Consider the following 20308-nt stretch of genomic DNA (forward strand, 5'->3'; position numbering starts at 1 on the left):
TAATTATAAGACAAATCAAAATGAGTATTTTTATGTGTTAGCTTTTTTTGTGCTATAAAGCAGATTATCACTAAATTAGTGGCTTAAAAGAACACACATTTATTATTGCCTCTTTGGGTCAGTAGTCTGGGTATTGCTTAGACTTCACCGGGGTCTCACAGAGTCTCATAAGGCTGAAATCAGTGTTTGCTGGGCTGCATTCTTTTTTTTTTTTTTTTTTTTAAGATTATTTACTTACTTTTGAGAGAGAGAGAGAGAGAGAGAGAGAGCAAGCATGCATGTGAGTGGGGAAGGGGCAGAGAGGGAGGGAGAGAGAGAATCCCAAGCATGTTCTGTGCTGTGAGCACACAGCCTGACACAGGGCTCAATCCCATGAACCTCGAGGTCATGACCTGTGCCAAAACCAAGTCAGACACTTAACCCTAACCGACTGAGTCACACCAGGCGCCCCTGGGCTGCATTCTTATTTGGAGCCTCTGCTAGGGATGGATCTGCTTCCAGGTTCCCTGAGGTTGTTGGCAGAACTCCTTTCCTTGTAGCTGCAGGATTCTGGGCAGCTTGCTTCATCAAAGCAAGCAATGCAGAAAAGTGTGGGGGTGGGGTGGAATGTACAATCCTTTTTTTAAGGCCTTTTACCTTCATCCAGTCAAGTCCATCAAAGATAATCTTCCTTTTAATTAACTCAAAATTATTTGATTTGGCCTCATATCCATTAGGATGGATACTATTTAAAAAACAAAAGGGGCTCCTGGCTGGCTCAGTTGGTGGAACATGTGACTCTCCATCTTGGAGTTATGAGATTGAGCCCACAATTGGGTGTGGAGATCACTTAAATAAAATCTTAAAAACAAAAAAACAAAAACCACACACCAGAAAATAACAAGTGTTGGCAAGGATGTGGAGAAATTGGAACCCTTGTGCATTGCTGGGAGGGATGTAAAATGGTGCAACCGTTATGGGAAACAGTATAGTGATTCCTCAAAAAAATTAAACATAGAATTACCATATGATGTAGCATTTCTGCTTCTGGGTATACATCCAAAAGAATTGAAAGCAAGGCCTCAAAGAGATATTTGTATACCGATGTTCATAGCAGCATTATTCACAAGCCGAAAGGTGGAAGCAACCCACGTGTCCATCAACAGATGAATGGATAGACAAAATGTGGTATATCCATATAAGCGAAAATTATTAGGCCTTAAAAAGCAAGGAGATTCTGAGCATGCTACAACATGGATGAACTGTGAGGTCATTATGCTAAGTACTTAGAAAAAAGTCACAAAAAGACAAATAATGGATGGTTCCACTTATATGTGGTACCTGAAGTAGTTTAATTCACAGGGACAGGGGCTGAAGAGAGGGAGTGGGGAGTTAGTGTTTAATGGGTACAGAGTTTCAGTTTTGTAAGAAAAGAATTGTAGAGATTGGTTGCATGACAATGTGGATATACTTAACACTACTGAACTGTAAACTTAAAGATGGTTAAGACGGTATAGTTTATGTTACGTGTATCTTACTACAATTAAAAATTAAAAAATTAAAGCATCAATTGATTCGGGTTCTTAATTGTACCTGTAAAATACCTTCGCTTTTGCCATATTCTGTTAGCAAAATGCAAGTTACAAGTCTTGTTCACACTCAAGGTGTGAACGTTGGAGGTGGGGAGGAATTTGGGGGGCCACCTTAAAGTTGGCCTACCAACACTTCCTAAAAATTATAAGCAAAATGAGACAAATGAAATTCATAGCATATCCAATGGATATCATAACAATACATATAGATTTTAAAACACAGTAATGTGACTGTAGACCTCTAATCTATCACAAAGGCAAAAAAACCTATTTTCAGTGATCATATTGTTAATAATAGTGTTATTCTGAAACTAGTATACACAGGGGCGCCTGGGTGGCGCAGTCGGTTAAGCGTCCGACTTCAGCCAGGTCACGATCTCGCGGTCGGGAGTTCGAGCCCCGCGTCAGGCTCTGGGCTGATGGCTCAGAGCCTGGAGCCTGTTTCCGAGTCTGTGTCTCCCTCTCCCTCTGCCTCTCCCCCGTTCATGCTCTGTCTCTCTCTGTCCCAAAAATAAATAAAAGTTGAAAAAAAATTTTTGAAACTAGTATACACATATAATAGGATAAAGCAAATAAATGATTATATTAGAAACCAAGATTTTCGGGCACCTGGATGGCTCAGTTGGTTAAGCATCCGACTTCAGTTCAGGTCATTCATGATCTTGAGGTTCATGAGTTTGAGCCCCAGGTCCAGTTCTGTGCTGACAGCTCAGAGCCTGGAGCCTGCTTCAGATTCTGTATCTCCCTCTCTCTCTGCCCCTCCACCACTCACATGCTGTCTCTCTTTCTCACAAGAAAAAATCAAAAATATTTAAAAAATTTTTTAAAAACCCAAGGTTTTCAGTAAGAGAAAAAGAAGCACAAATATAAAATCAAATAAATAAAAATTCTGTGTTCTTAAATTTTAACTGGAAATATTGATGAACTTGAGATTACTTTCTCCTTTTGTTAAAAAATGTATATTTTATCTTTGTTTACTGAAAAAGCCTTGAAACAATAATCCAGTAGCAGTAGACACTTCTGGTTGCAGATTGTGGTCCCCATATACTATTTCTAAAACAAACTAAGGCTTTTTGGAGAAATGTCCAGTTCTGGGGCAGAGAATATACAGGATGAGCCTATAACATCTTTTTATACCAGAAAACAAGGCAACTACCAAAGATTGTCAGGGTCATATCAACAGACCCAAGAGAGTCTCTATTTTTAGAAACATCTACCAGCCAAAGATGGAATAATATAAATATTAATAACAATCACAACTGCAGTGGATTGAGACATATCAAATATATTAAAATCCATGTGTTCATAATAATACTTAAAAAGGCAAACAAAGAATGGAAAACTTCACTTACCATGTTTAGAAGATTGATAATTCATTATTCTGAAAGTTAGTGAATAATGGAAAAGAACCACACTTTCTGCCTTTCCTATATAAATTACCTCAGGGTACCTTTAAAGAAGATCTCCAGCAAGAAAATTATAAAGAGTGATAGAATAGTTTTTGGAACCTTTAATGAAATACTGGATCTAGCAGTTGTCACCATGGTGCTAACCTCACAATCTCTGGCTCTAACCTTTGGCGTTTACAGGAAACACCAAGGGACAAAGGAACATGCTAAATGATGGCATGGGGATGCAATCAGCAAAATTCAGACTTTGGGGAATTTTACTGGACAAACAACCTGGTTCCTTCAATAAGAAAAAAAAAAAAAGAGGAAGAGGGAAAAACTTTTAGATGGAAAAGACTTAAAAACTAAACCAGCCAAATGCACTGTGTGGCCCTTATTTGGATAGTAATTTGAACAAACCAACTGTAAAAGACATTTATAGAAAGTCAATTTAGACAATAACTTTAATAGTTGACAATACTAAGAATCTACTGCCAAATTTTTTAGGTGTGATGCTTGTAATCATAATTATGTTTTTAAAAGAGAATACTTACCACTTAGAATCTGTACTAAAATACTTATGGGTGAAATGATATGGTGTCTGAGATTTGCTACAAAATAATCCTATGGGGATCGCGTGGGAATTTGGGGGTAGGGTTTTAGATGATTTGGGGATTGCCCATAAATTGATAATCATTGAGGCCAAGGGATGGGTATATGGGAGTTCATTGTATTATTTTCTCGATTTTGGTTGAAAATTCGCCTTAACAAGTTGTGTGTGTGTGTGTGTGTGTGTGTGTGTGTGTGTGTGTGTGTGTTTAAAGCCTGAGTTTCAGACCAGGAATGGAAAATAATTTTTTTAATGTGTTTTGGAGACATTTGAAGTCCAAAGCTGTATGGTGCATTGGCCAAGCCCTAGTGGATTATGTGAAAAGAACTCCTTGGAAACCATCTTCTTTAGTACTCAGGTCACCTTCATACCACCTGCTTTCCTTTCTCTTCAGACTGTCTCAGTATGGTTGGTGGATAGGAAGAAGGATTGAAGTTTATTGGTTTGGTTTGATTGATTGATCCAGTTTTCTCTGCTGCCAGACTGAATCTAGTGACCCACTCAGCAGCGGCTTCTTCCTGAGAGTATTAGGGCAAAACCTTGTGCTCCACAGCAGGCCTGCCCTTGAATAGTTCCATACTTGGTTACACTTGAACTTGCAGTCTAGGCGAGGATAGACTTTTTTTCTGTAATGAGGGTAGCGCTCAAGGTAACAATTTCTGCTTTGGTCTACTTAACTTCTTACCTGGCTCCAGAAGGTTTCTCTTTTTATATTAATTGGAAACCAAATGCTTTATATACACAGGGTCAGGGCAGAACCAGATTCTCCTTTTGAAAGATGCCAGAGCCACATTTTGTCCTCATCATCCTCTTTCCTGAAGGGAAAAAAAGATGCTTATTTTGCCCGCATCTCCCTAGCCCATAAGTGCCAAGAATACAACTCTCTCCACTCCCAAAAACAAACATAAAATGACAACAAAGCAAAAAAGTTTATCCTAAAGTAGTGTGTCTGTCCCTCCAGATTTCCAGACTACTGCAAAGGGGTAAAATGCCTTTCCTCCTTGGAATTTAGGCAGAATGAGGGCTATGCTAAAGTTCTTCGACTTAAGAGAATGTTATAGGGGCGCCTGGGTGGCTCAGTCAGTTAAGCGTCCGACTTCAACTCAGGTCACGATCTCGCGGTCTGTGAGTTCGAGCCCCGCGTCGGGCTCTGGGCTGATGGCTCAGAGCCTGAAGCCTGCTTCGGATTCTGTGTCTCCATCTCTCTCTGCCCCTCCCGCATTCATGCTCTGTCTCTCTCTGTCTCAAAAATAAATAAATGTTAAAAAAAATTTAAAAAACAAATAAACGTTAAAAAAAATTAAAAAAAAAAAAAAAAGAATGTTATAGATGCAGTGCATCAGCTGTGTCCACCCCTAACAAATGGGAATAGTGGATGTGTGCAGCCATCGTCACCTGGCCCTGTCTGGTTGTTGATCTATAGATGTGTCTACCATTTTGATCTTAGATTTTAGCAAGTGCTAATGGGAAATAATGTACAGTGTACAGAAATAAGACTAAGAACAAAAACAGCAAGGGAGAGGAAGGGGATTGTTTTAATGTAACTGACTGTAACCACTAAGAGAAGAAGAAAAACAAACAAGAAAAGTTTGAAGTCTGTGGCAAGAGTACCAGCATCATTAGCCTAGTTAATTTAAGATAAGGTGCGGTGTTTGTTCAAGAACTTAAATGCTTTAGCTGGTGAAAGTGCCACTGGTGACATTTTAGATACAAGCCAAGGATGGGCACCTGGGTTCTGGGACCACCCAGTTCTGTAACCGCTGCACTCAGAGTGAGTGGCATGGTAGCCAGTGTGATGGCTGCTGGAGCCGCCAAAGGAGTTCGCACTGCATGCCAGAGATGTGAAGGAGGAGTGCTTCTTTCTCATTTTATTTTTTTAAGCATACAAATAATACATAAATCCATCTTAGAAGTTAACAGAAGTTAACAATTCAGACTCTATGAATCAAGCCAAAGTCCTCCTTGACCACACAACCCAATCTCAGGCCCCTCCCCAAACCACTTTATCTGTATGGTGGCTTCCTTGCACCAGACCAGACTTTTTCTGTGCTTTCACCTCCTTCTGGGTACCTATAGAATGGTTTGGGTTTATGTATATATTTTTTCCCTTTTTTTTTTTAAAGTAAACTGTATCTCCAACATGGGGCTCAAACTCACAACCCCCAGATGAAGAGTCCCATGCTCTACCAACTGAGCCATCCAGGTGCCTCTTTCCTTCTTTAATGTAAGCGATACTGTATTTGTCCTTAACAATTGGACTTTTTAATTAACTGTGCGTCTTGGAGATCTTTCTACGTCAACATATAAAGATTTATCTAATTCCCTTTTACTGCTGCTCATGATTTTATAGTATGGACAAGCCATATTTTAACCTTCATGCACATTCAGATTGTTTCCATTTCTTCACTATCACAAACAGCACACAGATGTTGTGAGCATCCTTATTCATTCCTCCTTGTGAACGTGTTTTGCTCTAGGGCAGATACGTACTACGAGGTGGAACGCTTAGGTCAAAGGGAAAGTACTTTCTATATTAATAGATTCTGCCATGTGGCCCTCCAAGGTGACTGTGCTACTTTACAGATGCTTGGCAGCATCTGTTGTAGATGTAGACCTACCTAGTCTCTTCAGGAAAAAGATGGAAAGAGTAGAAGCATGTGCTTGATTTTAAAGCTTCAAAGCATCTCCTGGCACTTTTGAGGGGGGTTGAAATGTATATAGGGACTGCACATTTAAAACCCTCTATAGTTATTTTGGCTTTAAGAACAAAGGGACCTGCATGCAGTTGGCAGGCCCTCCGTGCCGGCTCAGGAGCGTGAGAGGAGCAGGAGTGGGTTTTGCCCAGTTACAAGCCTCTGGGCAAAAGACTTCTCCTTCTCTTACTGACAGGTGTCTAAACAGATGGAGCTGCCTTAAAAGAAAAGTGAAAGCATCTGCCAGCTTAGGACTCAGGGCTCTCTGGAAATGGAGAGCAAGGATCTGTATTCCTCATAGAAGAGCGTGGCACATAGAGGGTGGACGGACAGGATTTGTGACAGCAACAAGCTGTGGCAGGTAAACCCTGCTGAGCTCTGTTTGCACTGAGGGGCTCACCCTCTGGGGCGGGGGGTGTGGGGTGGGGAGTGAGGCTGTCCTGCCAGTCCTAAAAGTCCTGCAGGCCCCAGAGACTCGCTTGTGGGTGAGAGTCTCCTGAGACCCCAGCAGCTCGCCAGCCTCCTGCCTCCACTGCTCTGACCCCTATTCCAGGTTGCTGAGCTTCTCTGCCTATAAAAGGGATTTTCCTTACACTTCACTGTTTGCCTTCATGATTGTGGCTTTGAGGGAGAAGGAGGAAGCTGGGGAGCCAGAGGTTTTTGAGAAAATACATAGGGAAACAATTTTGAGTCTCTTTTGACTGGCTTTCTAATCCTTGGCGATTCCTTTGATTCTGGGCAAAACCTAGAAGGAATATCCTTTACGTTTCCTTTCAGTTTTGTAAGAACAGACATGTCCCCTCGCTCTTCTTTATTTAATTAAGTGGTACAGCACATTCATTTCCCTCGCAGTGTCTTGCAACCACATTTAGCCAAATTAATATCAGACAGAACTGGTTGAGGAAAGCTCTCTAACCAAACACTCAAATTAACTTTTCAAGTCATGAAACTGCACTCAGAACCTTCAAAGGGGCCGGGAGGAGTTCATTCTTTCTTCTACCGCTCGACCGGGTTGGAGAAACTTGTCAGCCAGCCACCATCCACACCATCCAGCTATGAAGAACTCTGCCGGACAGCCTCACACGTCCAGGGAACCTGTTTCTCTCCCTCCCCCCACAGTTTGTCTGCCTTCTTGCTATTTTTTCTTTCTTAAAAGAAAATGGCCTTTCTTTGGAGAAGTTTGATCTGAAACCCTGCAAGGGGGGTGTGCCATCATGCTCCTGAGATCTCCTTCCCTGCAGGCATCTTGTCTGCTGTGCATGTGTGTGTGAAGAAGAGCGGGGGCGCCAAATTCTGTTGTTTTGTACCAGCTGAAGCCTCTAAGCTCTAGAATATCCCATCCTTTTATATGTTCTCCTTGCCACGCTGAAGTGTTAGAGGGGAATCAACCCAGGACATATTTATTTTTTGCTCCTCTGTGATGTGCGTTCCTCACTGCTCTCAACTGCTATCCCAAGTTCCTGAGATGGGCCTTGCCTTACCACTGCTGCAAGTCTCTAAGCTGAAATCCTAGCCTTGGCTTGGAGATGGGGAGTAAGGGCCGGCAGGCAGGGAAGTGCTTACCCACCGCTTTGTTTGGATTCCCGGAGGAAGGAGAGCTGCTGATCTTCCCCAGCGAGAAGAGGGTCTGTGCCACTGGTCCTTGGATGGGTGCTGTCATGTGAAAGCAGTGGAGACCTGGAGGAGGCCCTGGGTCTTAGTGCAGTGCCTGGGGTCGTACTCTCCCCAGAATCGGCATAGCATCTCATGGCTGTGTTGAGGCCTCCAGAAATGTAATCTGTAGCAGTGACATTAGGCTGTCCTATACCCTATGCCCTCCTAAAATTTTGTAGGCTCGAGAAACAAGTAAACAAGGCACACACATCCCTCCCCTCCCCACAGCTTGGCATAGAGCAAGGAGAAAGCACCTGGGCTTTAGAAATTAGGATAGGATTCCGTGAGAGATCCAGCGGGGGCAGTGGGCCAACTCATTGGCCCCAGTTAGGACCATCTGGGCTGGGCAGAGGCTAACAGGACTGACTTTGAACGTTGCCTCCTCCACTGCTCTGGCCAGGGCTGGTTCATTCAGCAAAACCTCCAGGTTGTCTCCTCTCACTGGGGTGTCATGAGGCTGCCTGGGACTGTGCAGGTTTGTGTTTCAGCCCCCATAAGGATATTTCAGTTTGTGGGCCTGCAGTTGACTCTAAGGGGCCATCTTCTAATCTCAGAGGGAGCCTTTGGACCCAACTCCGCCGAGCAGGCCACAGTGGCTGCAGTAGCCTATTAGGCCTTCTCAGGAAGGAGGGTGGGGTCGGGCAGTTGCCAGATGCTCCCCTTGGGCCTTGGTTTCATGCTGGGACTTTCAGGAGACAGGAGGACAGGCTTCCTGACGCTTCCCTATCAGCAGTCTGTGTTGCTGGGGGCGTGTCTGGCACATTTGGCATTTTAGGGAAGAACTGCTGAGCCCTCCTAGTAACCAGCCAGCTCTGGGTCTTCATCCAGGACACTTAAGCCCGCGTTGTCAAAGCAGGTATGAGCATTGGTGTGATGTGTGAGCGCCAAGAAGGCAAGAAAACTGGAGACCGCTTCTTGCGAGACTGTGATGGCGACCCCATCGTTCAAAAATTTGACCTTGGAGTTGACAGACTCCAGTCTGCCAGCCTGCTTTGCACCACCTCCCATTTTCCTGCACTCTCTAAAATCCCCCTTGTATACCAGCCACTCCTGTGACACCTGGCACAATTCAGCAGGGTTTCCTGCCCTTGCCCTTCATCCTCTCAGAGCACTCTCTCAAAAGTGCCTTTGACTTCTGGGGTCCAAGCTTCAGCCATGAGAAACCCACTCTTTCCCGCTCTGGAAGACAACATTAACCCATTCTCTTCCGACCAAGTGAATTAATTCGAGTAAAGGGTGTGGGGGGTGGAGCACCGCTTTCCAAACTTTTGTGTAAAACATCATCGCTGGGACTGTACTTTCACACAGAATGGAGACCGACAGTCATTTTCCAGAGTTGGGATGAATTAAGAACTCTTAGAGAATGTATTTGTTCCTCAGTGTTTCAAAGGCAGCACTAATTATTTTACAAACAATGGCTGTTTTCTTCTGCAACCCATTTCCCTAGATTTTGCTAACTTCTTATATCCGGCACAGCCCAACTTCAAACAGCTAGACTAAAGCTGGATGTTTGGGCGGTGGGGGTAGGGTAAGGGCCAATCTGAGGGGCCTGTTAGCACTCGCGTTCCCATACAGTTCTTGCCAGGGGGTTGTTTGCTAATGGGGAAGGAGACACAGAGTAGTGAACCCTTTCTTTCAGCTAAGCAAGGGGCAGAAGTATACGCAGCAGTTTTTGGACTCTCTTTGCCAGCCTGGAGTGGCCTTCCCCCCTGTGACTTTGCCCAATAGGCAGCAGCTGAGGGAGGTTTCTCAGGGTACTTGGAGCTAGAGCTCAGAGGAAGAGGGAAGGGAAGGGAAAGTGAGCATCCAGGCTTCACCTGGAATGGCCTGCCTTGAGACCCTAGGCATTACCCCTCTGCTAATGTGTTTTGGGTGGAGGTCCCAGGGATTTGCATCCTAATGTCTTGGTTAGGACACTTCAGGGAGCTGAAGAGAGAGGAAATGGCGCCCCTCTAACCACTGGACTGAACAGCTGGGCCTCCGACCGAGGCATTATTAGCATTTGAAAACCCATCTGAAGGGGCTGAGAGCTTCCTGGGGTGGGCGCTGGGGCCTGAGTGCTGAGGCCCGCAGTGGCTCCACACAGAATGGGGCCGAGCATCCAGGGCATAAAGACCAGACTGGACTCAAGAATGAGCCCATTGTGGCTTTGTCCCAGGCTTGAAAACTGTGACCAAGGCTCTTTCATTGTTAAGAAAGACTGTTTCTTGGCCACAGCAGAGCTAATAAGTCTGGTTCCCCCACCAAGCAGAGCTGGGGAAGAAAGACCATGTCCTATGCTGGAAGGTTGTTAGCGTCTCACGCTCTAAACCTTTCTGGTGTGGTTATGCGTTCTCCTCTCCCTTCCTTCTTTTTAACTCACTCCTGATCCCACGTGTGTTGGTCCCAGAGCAGCCACTGGGTCCGTCTCCCTTTTCTGCCTTAGGGTCTCCCCTCCCAGCTGCCTAAATTAGGCCCCTTCCCAAATTAAACCTGTACGAGGTATTTTTTTTTTTTTTTGGTCATTCTTATTTCATTTAAACAGTTTGGGTTTGTACAACAATTATTTTTAAACCCGGTCCGTTCTGATTAATAAAACATCATGGCTCCAAAACCGTTCAGCCTTTTCCCTGTTTCCAATTTCTGTTCCTGTCAGGTTTGGAGTATATTTGTATAGACCAGACAGCCAGATGTGGGGTCAGGGGAGAGAACTTGACCAACTCTTTCTTAAAACAGGAGCGATGGTGCCACCTACTGGCCTCTGCTGTGAGCTACAGGCTCTGTGGCAGGTTCTTGATTTCTGGTAGAGGGACTAGGACCTGGGCAGGAATAGCTGTACCGTATTCCAGTACAGGAATAACATGCAACGGTGGAAAGCAAACTGAGGCACGCTATTCCCTGCTTACAGATGAGGAAACTGGCTTGGGAATTGTCGTTGGGCAAGTTGCTGAGGGTTGTAACTAGTAAGGGGCAGAAGCAAATAGGATCTGGGCCTTCCCAACTGCAAAGTTAACCACGACACCAGGGTTTGCCAAAGCCAGCTGGAGATTTTAGTTCATGACTGGACAAGGCATTCAATGATCCAAATAGTGAGGACTCTCTTCCCTCTTCAGGTCTCTGATTCAATCCTTCTGATTTATCAGTTTGATATGACTCTTTAAACCTCTAATGGCTCTTCAACTCTGGTTCATTTCAGTTTTTAATAATGTCAGGTAGATAACAGTAGCTGTTAGAAATTAAATTTGTTTTCAGGAAATCACTTTGCAGTTACCATAAGCAACACTGATTTTCCTTTTATTTTCCTGATTTAGTAGTAATATGAAGTTTCCTTTTAAACTAAGTTTGTTTAGGTTTTAAAAAGTGAGTCAATCTCGGGGTAAATGCAGGTTGTCATACAGCTGGTACCAACACTGAAGTGTTACGGATGACTCGAAAGTTTGGGTAATGTGGCACTGTGCTCACCATCACTGACTTGCCCCCATGACTTCCGGCAGTCTGTCTCACGGATCCTTTCCTGATTTGTGGAAAATGAAAACGTTGGTCATTCAGGTCGTGTAGACCATAAAATGCTGTGATGTCTCGGCATTATGAGTCACATTTCTCCCAGGCCACAGCTTACCTGAGAAGGTAGTAACCAAGAATCCAAGACCTTGGCTTTGCTTTGATTACTTTGCCTTTCCCTCAAGATTCCTCCCTTTCACCTACTATATTCTTTATTTTTTTACATCTTTATTGAGATATAATTCATAATACCGTGTAATTCACAGTTGTGAAACTGTCACCACAATGAACCCCAGAACCTTTTCATCACCCCCAAAAGCAGTGCCATACAAGTCACTAACCATTCTAGCCTTAGGCAACCACCAATCTCTCTGTCTGCATAGATTTGCCTATTCTGAACATTACATACAAATGGAATTGCATATGTCCTTTTGGAACTGGCTTCTTTCACTTAGTATAATGTTATTAAGGTTTGTGTTATAGCGTGTATCAGTACTTCATTTTTATTGCCAAATAATACTCCATTGTGTGGACATACCACATTTCCTTTATCTTTTTTTTAAAAAAAAATTTTTTTTTTTTTTTAGTGTTTATTTTTGAGACAGAGAGAGACAGAGCATGAGCAGGGAAGGGGCAGAGAGAGAGGGAGAGGCAGAATGTGAAGCAGGCTCCAAGCTCTGAGCTGTCAGCACAGAGCCCAACGCGGGGCTCAAATTCACGAACCGTGAGATCATGACCTGAGCCAAAGTTGGACGCTTAACCGACTGAGCCACCCAGGCGCCTCTCCTGTATCTTTTCATTAGTCGATAGACATTGGGTTATTTCCCACTTTGGGCTGTTGTGAATAACACTGCTGTGAACATTCATGTACAAGTCTTTGTGTGAACGTGTTTTCATTTCTCTTGGGAATATACATTGGCTTGGAATTGCTAGGTCATATGGCAGCTCCAAGTTTAATCATTTGAGGGATTGCCAGACTGTATTCCAAAGCATTCCACTATTTTACATTCCCACCAGCAGTGTGTGAGGGTTACAATTTCTTTCCTTACCAACACTCGTTATTGTTATTTTTAATTGTAGCCGCCCTAGTGGGTGTGAAATGATGGTATCTCACTGCTGTTTCGATTTGCATTTCCCTAATGGCTAATCACGTAAAGCATCTTTTCATGTGTTTATTGGCTATTTGTATATCTTTCTTGGAGAAAAATTCTATTCAGATCCTTCACCCATTATAAAGTTGGACTATTTGTCTTTTTATTATTGGGCTGTAAGTTTCTTTATATATTCTGGATACCTATAAGATCTATGTAGATATTTTCTCCCATTCTGTATATTGTCTGTTCATTTTCTTTTCTTTTCTTTTTTTTTTTTAATTGTGTTTAGGGGCACCTGGGTGGCTCAGTCAGTTAAGCGTCCGACTTTGGCTCAGGTCATAATCTCACGGTTAGTGAGTTCGAGCCCTGCATTGGGCTCTGCTGACAGCTCAGAGCCTGGAGCCTGCTTCAGATTCTGTGTCTCCCTCTCTCTCTGCTCCTCCCCCCTCGCACCCTGTCTCTGTCTCTGTCTCTCTCTCTCTCAAAAATAAATAAAGATTAAAAAAATTTTTTTAAATAATTCTTTTGGGTATATATCCAGAAGTAAAATTGCTGGATCATATGATAATTCTATGTTTAACCTTTTGAGGAACTGTCACACTGTTTTCCACAGTGGTTGCACCATTTTACATTTCCAGGAACAGTGCACCAAAGTTCCAGTTTTTCCACAGCCTCACCAGCACTTGTTATTTTTTGGGTGGTGTTTTGTTTTGTCTTATAATAGCCATCCTAATGGTTGTGAAGTGTCCTCTCATTGTGGTTTTGGTTTGCATTTCTTTTTACTTTGTGAAAGTACTGTTTGCAGCACAAAAGGTTTTAATTTTAATGAAGTCCAATTTATCTCTCCTTTGTTGCTTGTGCTTTTGGTGTCTAAGAAACCACTGCCTAATTTAAGGTCAGAAGATTTATTCCTGTGTTTCTTAGAGTTTTACGGTTTCAGCTCTTATAGTTGGGCGTATGATCCATTTTAAATTAATTTTTGTTTATGGTGTAAGGAAGAGATCCAACTTGGGTCTTTCATGTGTGGATATCCAGTTGTTCCAGTACCATTTTCTGAAAAGACTGCCTTTCTTATATTGAATTGTCTTGGCACTCTTTTCAAAAATTAATTGGTCATAAATGTGAGGGCTTATTTCTGGACTCTAAATTCTGTTACATTGATCAAATGTCTATCCTTATGCTAGTACCACACTGTCTTGGTAACTGTAGCTTTGTATCAAGTTGTTTTTTTTTTTTAATTTAATGTAATCTAATTTCTTAAGTTTACATCCAAGTTAGTTAGCATATAGTGCAGCAATGGTTTCAGGGGTAGATTCCTTAATGCCTCTTACCCATGTAGCCCATCCCTCCTCCCACAACCCCTCCAGTAACCCTCTGTTGTTCTCCGTATTTAAGAGTCTCTTATGTTTCGTCCCCTTCCCTTATATTATTTTTGCTTCCCTTCCCTTGTGTTCGTCTGTTCTGTATCTTAAAGTCCTCATATGAGTGAAGTCATATGATATTTGTCTTTCTCTGACTAATTTCACTTAGTATAATACCCTCTATTTCCATCCACGTAGTTGCAAATGGCAAGATTTCATTCTTTTTGATTGCCGGGTAATACTCCATTGTATATATATACCACATCTTCTTTATCCATTCATCCATCAATGGACATTTGGGCTCTTTCCATACTTTGGCTATTGTGGATAGTGCTGCTCTAAGCCTTGGGGTGCATGTGTCCCTTCAAAACAGCACACCTGTATCCCTTGGATAAATACCCAGTAGTGCAATTGCTGGGTCGTAGGGTAGTTCTATTTTTAACTTTTTGAGGAACCTCCATACTGTTTTCCAGAGTGGCTGTACAGTTTGCATTCCCACCAGCAGGGCAAAAGAGATCCTCTTTCTCCGCATCCTCACCAACATTTGTTGTTGCCTGAGTTGTTAATGTAGCCATTCTGACAGGTGTGAGGTGGTATCTCATTGTGGTTTTAATTTGTATTTCCCTTATGATGAGTGATGTTGAGTGCTTTTTCATGTGTCGGTTGGCCATCTGGATGTCTTCTTTGGAGAAGTGTCTATTCATGGCTTTTGCTCATTTCTTGACTGGATTATTTGTATTTTGGGTGTTGAGTTTGAGAAGTTCTTTATAGATTTTGGATACTAACCGTTTATCTGATATGTCGTTTGCAAAAAGCTTCTCCCATTCTGTCAGTTGCCTTTTAGTTTTGCTGATTGTTTCCTTCGCTGTGCAGAAGCTTTTTATTTTGATGTGGTCCCAATAGTTCATTTTTGCTTTTGTGTCCCTTGCCTCTGGAGATGTGCCTCTGGAGAAGTGGCTGCCACCAAGATCAAAGAGGTTTTTGCCTGCTCTCTCCTCGAGGATTCTGATGGCTTCCTGTCTCACATTTAGGTCTTTCATCCATTTTGAGTTTATTTTTGCGTATGGTGTAAGAAAGTGGTTGAGGTTCATTTTTCTGCATGTCGCTGTCCAGTTTTCCCAGCACCACTTGCTGAAGAGACTGTCTTTATTCCATTGGATATTCTTTCCTGTTTTGTCAAAGATTAGTTGGCCGTATATTTGTGGGTCTATTTCTGGGTTCTCTATTCTGTTCCATTGATCTGAGTGTCTGTTTTTGTGCCATGTATCAAGTTTTGAAATCAGTAGGATTAAGTCTTCCAACTTTGTCTTTTTCTTCCTTCCTTCCTTCCTTCCTTCCCTCCTTCCTTTCTTTTTAAAGATTTTATTTTTTTAAGTTTATTTATTTATTTTGAGACAGAGACAGCACAAGTGGGGGAGGGGCAAAGAGAGAGGGAGAGAGAGAGAGAGAGAGAGAGAGAGAGAGAGAGAGAGAGAGAGAATCCCAAGCAGACTCCACGCTGCAGCTGTGGAGTCTGACATGGGGCTCAAACCCACATTGATGAGATCATGACCTGAGCCGAAACCAAGAGTCAGACGCTTAACCAACTGAGCCACCCAGGGGCCCCTAAAGATTTTATTTTTAAATAATTGCTACACCCAGCGTGGGGCTCAAACTCACAACCCCAAGATCAAGAGTTGCACACTTCACCAACTGAGCCAGCCAGGCACCCCTGTTTGTCTTTTCAAGCTTCTTTTGGCTATTTTGGGTCCCTTGCATTTTCATATGAATTTTAGGATCACCATGTACATTTCTGTAAAAAAGGCACCTGGCATTTTGATAGGGATTGCATTGAATCTGTAGATCAATTTGGGGAATATTACGGTCAACAATATTAAGTCTCTCTTTCTGTCCATGAATACTGCATTTTTTTCATTTATGTAGGCTTTCTCTAAATCCTTTCAACAGTGTTTTGTAGTTTTCAGAGTACAAGTTTTACACTTCTTTTGTTAAGTTTATTCCTAAGCATTGTTTTCTTTTTGATTCTATTGTAAATGGAAGTTTTCTTAATGTTCATTTATTTTTGAGAGACAGAGAGAGAGAGCACAAGCTGGAGAGGGGTGGAGAAAGAGGGAGACAGAATCCAGAGCAAGCTCCAGGCTCTGAGCTGTCAGCACAGAGCCTGACATGGGGCTCAAACCCACGAACAGCGAGATCATGACCTGAGCCAAAGTCAGATGCTTAACCGACTGAGCTACCCAGGAGCCCCTTAATTTCATTTTCAGATTGTTCACTGCTAATGTACAGAAATACAAGTGATTTTTGTACATTGCTATTGTACCCTGCAACCTTGCTGGACTTGTTTATACTGATAGTTTTTTAGTGGATTCCTTAGGGTTTTCTATGTACAAGATCATGTCATCTGCAAATACATTTTCGTTTCCTTTCCAGTTTACCCAGATTTTTGTTTATTTTTCTTGCCTAGTTGCCCTGGTTAGAACCTCTAGGACAATGTAAAATAGAACTGATAAGAGTAGGCATCTGTGTTCTGTTCCTGATCTTAGAGGAAAATAATTTAGTCCTTACTATCAAATATGATGTTAGCTGTAGGTTTTTTGTAGATGCGCTTTTATAGTTTGAGGAAGTTCCTATCTCTTCCTAGTTTAAGTGTTCTTATCATAAAAGAGTATTGGATTTTGCAAATGCTTCTTCTTTGTCTATTGAGATGATCCTGTGGGGTTATTTTTAATCTTTATTCTTTTGATGTAGTGTATTACATTGATTTTCTTATGTTACATTAACCATGTATTTCTGGGATAAATCTCACTTGGTCATTGTATATAACCCTTTTTTTATGTTGCTATGTTTAGTTTACTACTATTTTGTGGAGGATTTTTATGTCTGTATGAATAAGGGATAATGGTCTATGGCTTTCTTTTTTTGTAATGCCTTTGTCTGGCTTTGGTATCAGGGTAATATTGGTTTTATAGAAAGAATTGGGAAGTGTTACCTCTTCTATTTTTGTTGGAAAAGTTTGTGAAGAATTGGTATCAATTCTTTAAATGTTTGGTAGAATTTGCCAGTGAGGCCATATGGGGTGAGCTTATTGTGGGATAAGCTTTTGAATTAACTAATTCAATCTTTTTTACTTGTTGCCTTGTTTCTAACTTGTAGATCATGCAAGCTGCTTGTAGACACACGTTTCTGTAAAAGGAGAAGGAATCTGGGAAGAGCAGGCACAGCAGGAATTGGGAAAATTGAAGGTTTCTAGTTGACTCTGCTTGGAGATGTGTCTTCTCTCCCTTTATCACCCATGTTTCCTAGATGAAGTAGTCTTCCTTCACCCTCATAAATGAATGCTTTTGAGGTTAGGACCAAAAAACTGAGCCTCTTAGGTGGAAAAAGTAGTTGTATAACCACACCTGACACAGGAGGGAATTAGTATTCAGACTGAGACAAGTGAGAGCAGAAGCTCTCTCACGTTTCCCTGACTGGTGTGTGTGTGTGTGTGTGTGTGTGTGTGTGTGTGTGTGTGTACGCGCGCGCACGCGTTTTCATGTTCTGCCTTGCCTTAAATATCAATAAAAAGTGAAGATTCCCCAGCTGTTAAGGTTCCCAGGTCATAAGTGATAGACCACAATGAACTACCATATAGCCATTTAAAGAATGAGGTAGCAGGTGCCTGGGGGGCTCACTCATTAAGCATCTGACTTTGGCTCAGGTAGGTCATGATCTCACGGTTCATGAGTTTGAGCCCCATATCGGGTGAGCTTGAGCCCCGTTTCAGGTGAACACAAGCCCTGCTTCAGGTAAAAACATGAGCCCTGCTTCGGGTGAGCCCCACTTCTCTCTCTCTCTCTCTCTCTCTCTCTCTCTCTCTCTCTGTCTCCTTCTGCCCCTTCTGGGATTCTCTATCTCTGCCACTCACTCTTGCTCTCTCTCTCTCTCTCTCGAAGAAAAAAAAAAAAAAAGAAGAATGAGGTAGCTTTTGGAGTGCCTAGGTGGCTCAGTTGGTTAAGCTTCTGACTCTTGATTTCAGCACAGGTCCTGATCTCATAGTTTGTGGGATCGATCCCTGAGTCGGGCTCCATGTTGATGGTGCAGAACCTACTTGGGATTCTCTCTCTCTCTCTCTCAAAATGAATAAACTTAAAACATATTTTGAGAATGAGGTAGCTTATTATGTGCTGATATGAAATGATCCCCCAAGATATATCATTAAGCAAAACATGCAAAACAGTGTGCTGCCATTTGTATTACAAAAATAAATAAATAAAATAAGGGGTGGAAAGAACTGTAGATGCACACAGGCTGGTAAATGCAGAGCACCTTTGGAAGGGTGCCGAACATAAGAGCCAGGGGTCAGGGGTGACTTCATACCACATGGGTGTTTTCTTCTGTGTGGTTATGGTACCCTAAACAGTTTTTTGAAGTGATGAGCCTGTGTGAAGTGCAGGGGTGAGGCTGTGAGTTGGCCATGTTGGCACATTTCTCCTGGGCACAGTGTCTGTGTTTTCATGGAAACACCTGTCCCTCCAGACTATACATCTCTGCTGAGGTGTGTGAGGCCCAATTTAGACCTCCATGTACTTGAAGCCTCCAGTGTTCCTCAGAAATCCCTGTATCTGTCTACCTGTGGGAAGCCAGTGACCAATTTCAAAGGCCCTCCACAGTTGTTGGTTCCTTTTAGAACACTTTCAGCAGCACAGAAAAGGATTGGAACCAGGCATGTGTTTTTCCAAGGTGAAGTGCTTTCACTGCCCTCTAGCCTCCCTGAGGATTTCTGGCCAGGTGGTCCCACACTGAAGCACTTTATTCTTTTTTGGCAGACCTGATCATGGCTCCCTCCCACCCCAAATAAGTTTTTGGATGTGCCAGGCCAAGTGAGCATCCACGCTAGCAGGCTGTCCTATTCTACTGAAGGCTGGCAGAACTGGCAAGCAGGGACACGTTTGGTTTTGGGGGAATATCCACAATCTTTTCTCCCCTATGAGTGAATGCTTCCCCTGGAAGGCTGGGCAGCTTCCCAGCCCAGGCTTCTCAGATACCAGGGTTCCAGGCCTAGATGCGAGGCCTCCAACACTGAGCGTCGCCATGTCTCTCCCACAGAGAACACCTTCTGCAGTGGGGACCACGTGTCTTGGCACAGCCCTTTGGATAACAGTGAGTCAAGAATTCAGCACATGCTGCTGACAGAAGACCCACAGATGCAGCCCGTGCAGACACCCTTTGGGGTGGTTACATTCCTCCAGGTGAGGCGCGGGTCGGACATGGGCTCAAGCCCTTCCTGGGCGAGAAGTCCTAGTAGGACAGAAGGGCTTGGGTAGGGGAGGTGAAGGGAGCAGGAGATTTCCTTCAGTCTTCTTGCATTTTCTGTCCCCTCTGATGGTTCGTCAGGTATAGTCGGATGGTCTGATTTAGCCTGCTGAGGTGGGAGAAGGGGGAAAGGTAAGGGGCCATGTGGGGGGGGGCTGGAGAATGGCTGTAGTTGAGTGGCTAACAGGGTGGGTATTTGAGGAACTAGTAAAGACCCAGACAGCAGTAGGCACAGGACCTCCTAGCAGGAAGGCAGCGTCGGGCTGGCCTTGCCCTCACCCGAAGGGGTGTGCCTCCACTCTGGCTGCACCTGGGCTCGCTTGTGGGCATGATGGTGTCTGTGTGAAGGTTCACTTGTTTCCCTTGAGGTTTACATAAAGGCCCAGCCCCTGACGAGGAAGGAAGCTTTTCTGCAAACTTCTGGGGCCCTTTGGTTGTCATTCTGAGCTTGAAGGGTCTCAGAATCTCCTCTGTTTACATTCCCTGTGATCATAGCCCCGGCAGGAACATCTCGCTGAACACCCCCTGCTTCCAGGGACGGGCTGAGGACCCAGACTGATTTTTGCCTCTGTAGTCTAGGGCTAGACTTTGTGTCACCCAGACACAAGTCTGGCCCATTATAACGGGGCAAGGGTCAGGCCTTAGTGCCCCATCTGTGAATTCTTCCATCTCCTAGCCAGGCAGCTACTCTCTCCTAGCCAGGAAACCGTCCCATTTTGCATAGACCAGCCTCTGACCACAGATCTTGCCTGTGGTCCCCCAACTTGAGTTGACCCTAAAAGAGCCTAGGTGGTGGTTCTTCTGGGGCGGGGGGTGGGGCAGGGGGGGAGTGGTCATTAACACACAACCGCATCTTGTCCCCGGGGTCCCAGATTGTTGGCGTCTGTACCGAGGAGCTCCATGCAGCCCAGCAGTGGAACGGGCAGGGCATCTTGGAGCTGCTGCGGACGGTGCCTGTGTGAGTACACCCCCAGCCTATGAGGTGGGGGCCTGGCTCCCTGGGCCTGGGGGTGGGGGTTCCTCCTTAACCCTGTATGTGGGCTTCCCCTTACGTTGCTTTTCAGGCACCGATTTTTCACGTCAGGGATTCCTACCGACTTGCTCCCTGACAGCCCCTGACCTCTAACTGCTCCCCTGTGTTCTGGGCCTAGGGAAGCAAACAG

General features: G+C 43.8%; 1 protein-coding gene across 9 annotated transcripts in view; it reads left to right on the forward strand.

The window, feature by feature from the left end:
* SUFU (SUFU negative regulator of hedgehog signaling) overlaps positions 1-20308 on the forward strand; it is a 124247-nt gene that overhangs the window by 60242 nt on the left and 43697 nt on the right. For all 9 annotated transcript variants that reach the window (XM_045040612.1, XM_045040609.1, XM_023240862.2 and 6 more), the window contains exons 4-5: positions 18939-19081; positions 20018-20103. In XM_045040612.1, the coding sequence (XP_044896547.1) occupies positions 18939-19081; positions 20018-20103 (229 nt within the window). The remainder of the gene's footprint in view (positions 1-18938; positions 19082-20017; positions 20104-20308) is intronic.

Source organism: Felis catus, chromosome D2, assembly GCF_018350175.1.
Source record: "Felis catus isolate Fca126 chromosome D2, F.catus_Fca126_mat1.0, whole genome shotgun sequence".
NCBI classification, from domain to species: Eukaryota; Metazoa; Chordata; class Mammalia; order Carnivora; family Felidae; genus Felis; species Felis catus.